The sequence below is a fragment of the Plasmodium relictum genome (genome assembly GCF_900005765.1).
Source record: "Plasmodium relictum strain SGS1 genome assembly, chromosome: 12".
Lineage (NCBI taxonomy): Eukaryota > Apicomplexa > Aconoidasida > Haemosporida > Plasmodiidae > Plasmodium > Plasmodium relictum.
The window spans coordinates 1,033,640-1,044,543 of NC_041690.1; the positions used below are offsets into that span (position 1 = coordinate 1,033,640).

The window sequence follows — 10,904 nt, forward strand, 5'->3', positions numbered from 1 at the left end:
AGAAGTTTAATTTAAAATACATATGCATATATATATTTAACCTATATTTTTTTTTAATAAATAAAGTATTATGAATAAAAAAAAAAAAAAAATCCTTTTAAAAATATGCATACAAGTTGATAATAGAATCATTTTTCTAAATATAACTTTAAATATTTTAAAAAAATACATTGTATATATATTTGCAAGATTAAAAATACCTTATGTTAAGGAACTATTTTATGTAATACATTTTCTCATTTACTTTATTATGTTATAATATTTCCCCCCCCCTCCCCCCCTTTTTCTCTTAATATGTTTTTCTCTAATAATTTTTTACTAAAAATGTGAAGTGTATGTACAAATAAAAAAAATAGAAAATATAAGAACATCATAATAAAATATACTTTCGCATATATATATTTATGTAGGTTTACTTATAACAAAACACGGTGTTCATTCATGTATATGTGCATATATTTATATATATATTTGATTATATGCATATGAAGCAATGATTAATGAAATATAGTTTTTTCATATTTTCTTTTTTATTAAATAGAAAATGTGTTAAAATAAAATTATGAAATACTATAATAATTTTTTTTTTTTTTAATGAAAATATATTTTGTTATTTGTTAAATAAATTAAAATTTTTTTATTTAAATTTTTTTTTTGTTTTATTTTATTCTGTTTTTGTTAAATATTTTTTTAATTTTTTTGTTGATTACAAGATTCGAATACATTTATTAATTCTATAAGGGATAGCTAATTATATGAATATATATTAATTATATTTATATGTCTAAAAGTATTGTAAACTTCTCTAAAGAGAAAAAATATAAAAAAAATGAAGAGAACGACATTTTGTCTAATTCTTTTTAATTTTTATTTATTAATTATAAAGAACAGTTATTCTAAATCCAATTTAAGGAATAACCCAAAATACTTATATGAATCAGTAGAGGGCAACAATACTTTTCAAATAAAATTACCTACTATTACTTTTCCATCAAATAATAATATAAACAGTTATAAAAATGTAGAAAGGGAAACAAGAAATGTTATATCGGATGATATATCTGAATTGTCATCATATTCCTTTTTACCATCGTTATTAAATGCAGTTTATTTATTTTCTTCTTTGTGTTTCATATTATGTTTAACAGGTCTAAATGATCATAAGACATCAAAAAGAGGTAATATGTTAGGTTTTATAGGAATAATAGCTGCAATTTTAGTAACATTTAGTCAAGTAGGGTTCGGATTCAGATATGAATTATTCTTTTTAATAGTAATACCAGCTGTAATTATAGGATTATATATTGCTCATAATGTAAATATGATTCAAATGCCACAATTAGTTGCTCTATTTCACAGTTTCGTTGGCTTAGCTGCTTTATTTGTAGGGTTTTCTAAATTTCATTCTGCGTCTTTTGAAAATTATGAAATGAATACAATTCATCTGAATGAGATTTATATAGGAACATTCATTGCTTCTATTACATTTATTGGATCATTAGTTGCAGCAGGAAAATTAAGTGGAATTTTAGATAGTAAATCTTTAAAATTGAAAACAAAAAAGTTAGTTAATATTTTATTTATGATTATTATTATAATTCTAGGATATTATTTTGTTAACAACCAACTTTTATACTTAAAAACTATTTGCCTATATACTTCCTTCATTATTGAATTATTCCTTGGATTCCATTTAATAGCATCTATTGGTGCAGCAGATATGCCTGTAGTTATAAGTGCTTTAAATTCTTACTCAGGTTTTGCTACAGCTATAAGTGGATTTTTGCTCCATAACAATTTATTAATTATATCAGGTTCACTTATTGGTTCTTCAGGAGCTATATTATCTTACATTATGTGCATAGGAATGAATAGAGATATTTTTAATATAATATTAGGAGGATGGGATGATTATGAAGAATTAAGTGAATCTTTACAAGAAAAAGAAAAAAAAAAGTCTGCGAATTCTACAACAAATAAATATGTTGCGGACAACTTAATCAATGCAAAAAATATTGTTATTGTCCCAGGTTATGGTGCTGCTGTTAGTAAATGTCAAAGAGAATTAGCTGAAATTTGTAGTATATTAAAATCAAGAAATATAGAAGTAAATTTTGCTATTCACCCAGTTGCAGGAAGAATGCCAGGTCATTTAAATGTGCTATTAGCAGAAGCAAACATTCCTTATAATATGGTTAAAGAAATGAATGAAATCAATCCATTAATATCTGATGCTGATATAGTTCTAGTAGTTGGGGCTAATGATATCGTTAACCCTTCTTCTTTAGATCCTTCAAGTAAAATTTACGGAATGCCTGTTATTGAAGTATGGAAAAGTAGACAAGTAATTATTTTAAAAAGAAGTTTAAGCGCTGGTTATTCAGCTATTGATAACCCATTATTTTATTACTCCAATACATTTATGCTTTTTGGGGACGCTAAATATTCAACTAATCAAATTTTGACTATTTTGAATGATTATATAAGTCATAAACATCCCGTAATTACTCAAGAAGATAGAAAAATCGCTCAAAAAGAAACAGAATCTGGATCATTGCATTCCATAGTGGATAGCTTTCCAAGTGAAGAAGATATAAAATTAACAGAAGATTATCCTAAACCTAGGAGAGTTATCGGTCTAGTAAGAAATGATGATATAGAGGAGAAAAAAAAAGAAGAAAATGAAGTCAATTTAACTATAGTTCCTCTTGCACCCAAATTTATACCAAATTTAAGAAAAATGGGTTTTCGTATATTGGTTGAAGAAGATATAGGAACAAAAATATTAATAAAAAATGAAGAATATACTAAATATGGTGCTGAAATAGTATCAAGAGAAATTATTTTTAAACATAGCAACATCATACTAAAAGTAGATCCACCAACAATAAATTTTATAAATGAAATACCAAACAATACAATATTAATTGGCTATTTGTGGCCAGGTATTAATCAACATTTATTAGAAAAAATAGTAGAAAATAAGGAAAAAAAAAATATTACTTATCTAGCAATAGATGAAGTGCCTAGATCTACTCGTGCCCAAAAATTAGATGTTAGAAGCTCTATGAGTAATTTACAAGGATATAGAGCTGTTTTAGAAGCTTTTTTTATTTTGCCAAGATTTAGTAAATCTTCTTTAACTGCAGCAGGAAAGATTAACCCAGCAAAAGTTTTTGTTGTTGGTGCTGGTGTAGCAGGGCTACAAGCAATTATAACAGCAAAAAGCTTAGGAGCTATTGTATATGCTCATGACTCAAGATTATCAACAGAAGAAGAAGTGAGAAGTTGCGGTGGAATATTTATTCGAATACCAACTGATGAAACTAACAATTCAGATATCTATACAAAAACAATGAGTGAACAATATGAGAAAATACAAAGGGATATTTTCAAAAAAATTATTAAGAAGTGTGATGTTTTAATTTGTGCAGCGTTTATTCCAGGAAAAACATCTCCTAAGTTGGTAACTACTGAAATGATTAAATTAATGAAAGCAGGAAGTGTAGCTGTGGATTTGTCAACAGAATTTGGGGATAAAGAAAATAATTGGGGTGGAAACATTGAGTGCTCCCAATCAAATAAAAATATTATTATAAATAGTGTTCATATATTAGGAAGAGATAAAATAGAAAGAAATATGCCACTGCAAGCTTCTGATTTATTTTCAATGAATATGATAAATTTATTAGAAGAAATGGGTGGAGGATTACGATTTAATGTTGATATTAATAATGATATTATTAAATCATTAGTTGTAATAAAAGATGGAAATATATTATATACACCTGAAAAAGCACTTGATAAATCAATTAAAAGTGAAAGTGTATTCGTATGTAAGAAAAAAGAAATTATAGAATCATCTTCAAAAAAAAAAATTAAATATCCTACAGGGACACGTTTAATAGAAAAGTTTATTGAATCGGATCCTTTTTTTTATATTTCTTTATTTCTTGTAGTAATAATTACATTACTAACAGGAAAAATATTATCACAATCTGATTTGTATCATTTATTTTTATTTACATTATCCATAATTGTTGGTTATTATTGTGTTTGGTCAGTAACCCCATCTTTACACACACCATTAATGTCTGTAACTAATGCGGTTAGTAAAGAACTGCTTAAAAACAAAGAATATAAAAATATATTTTTTATTTGTATGATGAATAAAAATAATAATTTGTTACATTATGTCTATATATGGAAAAATTTTTTTTTTTTGTTTTTTTTTCTAGCTATCTGGAGTTATAATTATAGGTAGTATGATTGAATATGGTAATGGTTTTAAAAGTTTAAGTTCAATTTTATCAATAATAGCTACTTTTTTATCGGCTATCAATTTATCTGGTATTATTTTATTCTTTTTTTTTCTTATTAATTTTTATTATAGAATATATTCGTAAAAAGAGAAACATATGTATGTATATATCATGTTGATGATAAAATTTTTTTATATAAAATTTTTTTTTTATATAGGTGGATTCTATGTAACAAAAAGAATGCTTGATATGTTTTTGAAATAAAAGGAGTAAAAACTTAATGTTTTCTTAAATTGTAATTCAAATGTAAAATACTTTTTTTTTTTAAGAATTTCCACTTACGCTATTATTTGGCTTTTTTCCTAATATATATGTAAATATTTTCTTAAAAATATCCCAAAACTTTTGTTTTTTTTTTTGTTATTTAATGGTTTTCATTGTACTATTACTGTTTTTTTTTTTTTTTTTATTGTAGTTTAAATATAAAAATATTTATTCTATTAATTTTTTTTTTTTTTTTTGTCGATATGAATTTTTGGAATATATATATATTCATTTGACTATTTTAATTTTAAAAATACTATGTAAAGATTAAAAAAATACAGAAAATTAATTTGTCTTATTTTTTTTTTTACTTTCCTATAAAAAAAAATAAGAAAAAAAATATATAAAGAAATGAAATAAAAAATAAAAAGAAATTTAAAAATTACAAAAAAAAAAAGAGATATAAAAAAAAAATAAAATTCTTATTTTTTATATAATGTATAGTAATTTCCCAAATTGCGGATTTACTAATTATACGCAAAGAGTAGAGAAAAAAAAAAAAATATAAAAGTCAATTTCTAAGATAATTTAAATCATTATAAGAATGAAAAGATAACATATTTTCTAAAATTGAAACTTTTTTTAAAATATTTTTGTCTAATCTTATTATGTGATTAAATAATTTAGAATCTTTATGTGGCCCAAAAAAGTTATTATCTTCCGTATTAAAAGAAATAATATTTAACTTCATCATAAACTCAGAAAAATGAATTTCGAACACCTTTGAAAGTATTTTTATATCATTTTTTATAGAAAAAATAAATTGTTCTTTTTCTATATGCTTAGAATCATTAGTACTATTCATATTTATTATGTTATTCTTTACTTTTTTTATTTCTTCTTCATCTTCATCTTCTTCGTCTTTTTTATCTTCGTCAAAGTCATTATCATATGGATTATCAAAATTTAGGTCAAAATTAATATTCAAAAATTTACTTAGTTTTATTAAAATTTCATATATCTGAGAAGGTATAAATAGCAAATTTAAAATATTGTTAGAAAATAATTCATTTAATAAAAACTGCTTATTAATTGAAAACTGATGCAATTTATAAGGATTCCTTTCCATATTATCTATATATATATCTTCTTTTGTATTATAACCTTTTCCTAAGTTATCCACATCTTTAATTATATTTCTATCATAATTATTGCATAAGTTAAATTTCTTAAATGAAACATTATCAGGAGCGGAGATTTCTTCTTTTTTATTTAAGGTATAATTAAAAAAAATTCTCTCATATTCCTTATAAATAGTATTATTCTTATATTCTTCGTTTACATAAAAATTATATAATTCTTCATGATCTGTTAGTATAGGTACTAATAAAACTTCTATTAAAAAATTTAAATAAAATTGATGATTGTTTTTTATATGATCTAATGATTTAGATTTTGATAAGTTGAATATAAAATTATTCCACGAAAAATTTAGCATCCATTGATAATAAGTGTAAATAGTATTCAGAAAAAAAAAAATTTTATATTTCAGATTATATAAAGAAAAAATAATGGTGTGGAAATTTTCGAAACATGAATTTTTTTTAGTTTTTAAATATTTATAAAATATATGAACCAAATTTAATATTTGTAGTGATTTCTTAATTTCTAGAAAATAAGAAAATATAGCTGAATATTTTTCCAGACATGCAGAATCAATAAGAAAATTCATAAAAGGTGATGTTTTTGTTTCTATAATTAAATTTCTATAATTAATTACATTAATTTTGTTATTATAAATTTTATTTTCTTTTAATTTAAAATAAAAACTTTTTAATATATTTGTTATTACTTCCTCCGTGTAAAAGCTAGTATTTAATTCTACACAAATAGTGTGCTTCCTTAAATTTTTATCGCTTATATCATTAAATTTATCATTACCTTTTTTTTTAAATTCTTTAATAATATAATTTGATTCTTCTTCAGATTTTTCATAGGAATTATCTAATTTCTTAATAACGCTATCATTATTATTATTTACTGAAGTATTAGAAGGATTATAATCCTTAAAATATATAATTTTTTTTTTTTTTGTATCTATATTAGATACATTTGAACTATCAGAAGTATTATTCGAATTACTATCATTAATTTCTTTAATATTTTTTTTTTTCTTTAAATTGTTTGTATTGTTTCCATTATCATAAGGATGATATATTTTTTTCTCTATAATATTACTATAATTTTCAATATTAAAATTTTTTTTTCTTTTGCTTCTTTTTTTGTGCTTAAAATTTTTACTCCTTGACAATAATATATTCATATGAATTAATGTAAACTTTTTGTGTAAAAAAGAGGAACATGAATAATTAAAATTTGCACTATTTTTTTTTTGAAAATATTGATTACTACTATAAACACACTGCTTAAATAAAGAGTTAATATTCCTTTCATCAATAAATGGAAAAGAAACTTCCTTAAAAACAAATTCAAAAAATGGTAAAATATAATCACTTATTTCTAGAAAAACTAAACTACGCAAACAACAAAAATACTCTAAGAGATAACAATATTTCATTAAACTATGTAGAAAAATACGATTACTTTTTTCATAAAAATTAAAAAAGTGCTCTTGAAAATACTTTTTAATATATAAATCATATGGTATGTTTAATAACATAATATTTTGATTAAAATAGGGTAAATTTTTACTTCTACTTTCTGTTAAAAATTTAGATATTATATCAAGTGAAGTATTTTGAATTTTTTTGATGTTCTCTAAATTGTAATAGTAATTAAGTGTATTTTCATGTAACTTTTTTGAAGTAATTTCATTTTCTTCAAAAAAAACAAAATTAGAATTGTCTTCATTTTCACATGAATATAACTTCAAATTTTCTTCATCTTCGAAATATTTTATATTTTTTTCTTCTTTTAAATAATAGTCAATATAATCTATATTTTTTTCATTATTAATTTTCATATATAAACGAATGTTATTTCCTAAACTTATTAAAAAAAAAATAAAGGAATTAAAAAATTCAGGGCATAATATGAATTCATTTTGCTTTCTAATAAAAAGACTATTACAATGTTTTCCTTCAATTTTTGAGGAAAAGATAAAAAATTCATTAAATTTATCATCAATTTTTCCTTTTTTTATCCAATTATCTATATGCTTAGAATAATATATGTTTAAATCATTCAGTAAAAATCGGAAAATTTTTTCTAGAGACTTGTTATTTATAATTTGGCAATTTCTCCAGTATAATAAAACCATATCATAGCAAATACAAAATTTCTTAGCATTATCAAAATTATAATTAAAATAAATATAATCATTTATGCTAATATTATATAATAAATAAGATAAAATCAAATTAATGAAATCATACAAGTTATTCCACATATAAAGGTAATTATTTATTATATAATTTAGATGAATCAAACTTAATGACCTAAAACTAGAAATTCCTTCACATTTTATTTTCCTTTCTCCTTTTTTTTTTTTTTTTTTTTTTAAATTAGCAAAATGGCTTAATTTTAAATAATCAATAACTTTTATTTTTTTTATTTTTTGTAAAAATTCGAAAATTTGTTCATCACATATTGGTACTAAGTTATATTGTTTTAATATTAGTAATATATGATAATTATATAAAATATCGATTACACATATCCATTCAAAATAAATATTTTTTAATGAACTCACAAAGGATTCTAAAAAATTTCCTTGATAATACATATTGTTTTCACTCTCATTATTCATGTTAATTTGATCAAAAAAAAAGAAAAAATTTTTTTTTTTTTTTTCATCATTGATATTTTCTCTGAAATATATTATATAATTAAAAATGTCACTTAAATTGGAAGACAAAAAAAAAAAAAAATTTCTAAATTTATTTGCTAAAAAGAAAAATATATTGATATAAAATATTTTTATACATACTTTTTTCATTTTTTTGATATAGTTATTAAAACTTTTTCTTCCTATATTATATAATTTAACATTCATCATTTTTTTTATTACAGCATAGTATTTATTATTAGAATTCTCTTTTTTGTTATTTTTTTTGTTTTTCTTTTCTATTTCTATATAAAATAAAAAATCATCTTTTATTTTATTCTTATCCATTATCCTATTAAATAAAAAATTAGAAAAGTTAGTAAAAAAATTGTCTCTAAATTTAATAGGGCAATTCAAAGATAAAATCATTAAAATTTCTTTTATAATAAAAATTTCACTCACAAAAAATGAATTTTTTTTTTTATTTCTTGCTTTTCCCGTTGTATATATTCCTTTAAACATATTTTTATTGTTAGTTTCTTCAACAATTATTTTGCTATAATAAGAGCTGTCAATTAGTTTATTATCATCCTTGTTTTTTTCTTCTAATGTTTCATTAATTCTTTTTTCTTTATAATAATATTCATGACAATCAATTTTATTTATTTTGGTGCTATTCATATCATTACTAATATTTTCTTTATTTTTCTTATTATCTTTTTTATCTACCAAGAAAACATTATGCAAATTATATATATCCGTTTCATATATTAGATTTCCCTCATTTTCAGTATTTTCATAATCCTCTTCATCAAATATATTAATATTATTAAAAAAATATCGTTCCCTTGATTTAGATTTAAAAAACATATCTTTACTCTTTTTTTGTTTTTTTTTTAAACTTATAAATATATCTTCATCAGACATAATACTTGAATCCTCCATATGATCCCCACTTTTATTTTCATATATGTTTTCATTTTTATAATTATTATGATTCTTAACTGATACATTATTATTAATATCTCTATTACTTAATAAAATATTTTTACTTTTTATTTTATCTTTTATGTTTTCATAATGAGGATATTTGCATATGCAATCGTATATTTTTTTAATAACATTTTCATAAGTTATCTCATTTTTATTTTTCATATAATTCTCTATATAACTATATTTGGTCTCATAAAAATTATTAAAATTACTATCTATATTATTATTTTCTATTTCATTTTTATAACTAGTTATTTCAATGTCTACATTACTTAAATAATCTCTATTTTCTTTCTTATTTTCGTCTTTATCAATTTCATCTTCATCTTCTAAGGAAGAAAACCTAGTATTTTCGTCATCAGTGTTATAAAGCTCGTTCAAATATTTTTTTTCTTCTATAATATTAAAATTATTTATATCTTCTAAGGCATTTTGTTCATTTATATTTAGAATTTTACTTTCTTCTTCTTTCTGTTTAATGAAGTATTTATTATATAGCAAATCGATTTCTTTTGTATTTTCATTTCTTGAACTTTCACTTATTAAAAAGAATAATCTTAAAATGACATATTTTAATTCATATCTATCTTTTTCATCATAAATATGAAATTCATTACTAAGAAAAATTTCGCATAAATGTTTAAAAATACTTTTCTTTTTATATTGTGCATTAATTGTCAATTCATTTATATAATCATTAATGTCAGCTAAAACTTCAGTATCATTAATATCTTGAAATGGATATAAAGCTATTTCATTTATTGACTTATTTAAAAAATTATTTAAAAAATTTCTATTGGAATATTTTTCAAATTTATCAAATAAATAACTTAAATATTCTTTCTGTTTTTTCCTTACTTCGTGTATATAAGTTGATGTCATATTATCTAAATGAGCAAAATCATAAAAATAAGAAAAAAAAAAAAAAAAAAATTATTTTTTTATATTTTTATTAAATTATATCATAATACTTTTTTACTCCTACTATTTCCCAAAAACATATTAATAGTATATTCAATACATAAATATTTTTAAAAAAAGTTTATTAAAATACACACTAAAATAAAATCATGGTTAATAAAAGAATTTTTTATAAAAAAAAAGTTATGTTTATATTTAATAAATATAATTATTAAAAATAGAAATACATGTATATAAAGCTACCCAAATAAAATTTCAATGATAATACATAAAAAATTAAGAAAAATCAATGGAATTTTAAAATATATTCTTATGGTATAGAATAATAATTTAATGTTATTAAAAATATCATTACTATTTAAACAAATATCTATTTTTTTATATTTTTTTAACTTCTTTTCATTTATAATTAAAACACTATTAATCAGCAATACCACACTCTCAAATAATAAAAAAAAATACATACTCATTTTTAAAAATATTCAAAATATATTAAATATTTCATAAAATGTTATGCTTTTCATGCTTTTTATTATAAAATCTTTAGTTTCATTTAAATGTAAATGTTAGCAAGTATTCATTAAAAAAAAAAAAAAAAAATAGAAGAAATTAATAAATATATTATTTTCTAATATATTTTTTAATAATTTTTATTTTATTATGCTATAAAAGCTTAA

General features: G+C 20.6%; 3 protein-coding genes across 3 annotated transcripts; 1 reads left to right on the plus strand and 2 right to left on the minus strand.

The window, feature by feature from the left end:
* Positions 1 to 829: 829 nt before the first annotated feature.
* PRELSG_1227500 (pyridine nucleotide transhydrogenase, putative) lies at positions 830 to 4,526 on the plus strand (the record flags this gene model as incomplete). Its single annotated transcript, XM_028678064.1, has 3 exons — positions 830 to 4,108; positions 4,239 to 4,350; positions 4,480 to 4,526. The coding sequence occupies 3 exons, from the start codon at positions 830 to 832 to the stop codon at positions 4,524 to 4,526; spliced, it is 3,438 nt and encodes a 1,145-aa protein (XP_028534391.1).
* Positions 4,527 to 5,097: 571 nt separating this feature from the next.
* PRELSG_1227600 (conserved Plasmodium protein, unknown function) lies at positions 5,098 to 10,188 on the minus strand (the record flags this gene model as incomplete). Its single annotated transcript, XM_028678065.1, has 1 exon — positions 5,098 to 10,188. One exon carries the CDS (start codon positions 10,186 to 10,188, stop codon positions 5,098 to 5,100), a length of 5,091 nt encoding a protein of 1,696 aa, XP_028534392.1.
* Positions 10,189 to 10,466: 278 nt separating this feature from the next.
* On the minus strand, positions 10,467 to 10,697 carry PRELSG_1227700 (conserved protein, unknown function; the record flags this gene model as incomplete). Its single annotated transcript, XM_028678066.1, has 1 exon — positions 10,467 to 10,697. The coding sequence occupies one exon, from the start codon at positions 10,695 to 10,697 to the stop codon at positions 10,467 to 10,469; it is 231 nt and encodes a 76-aa protein (XP_028534393.1).
* Positions 10,698 to 10,904: the final 207 nt, after the last annotated feature.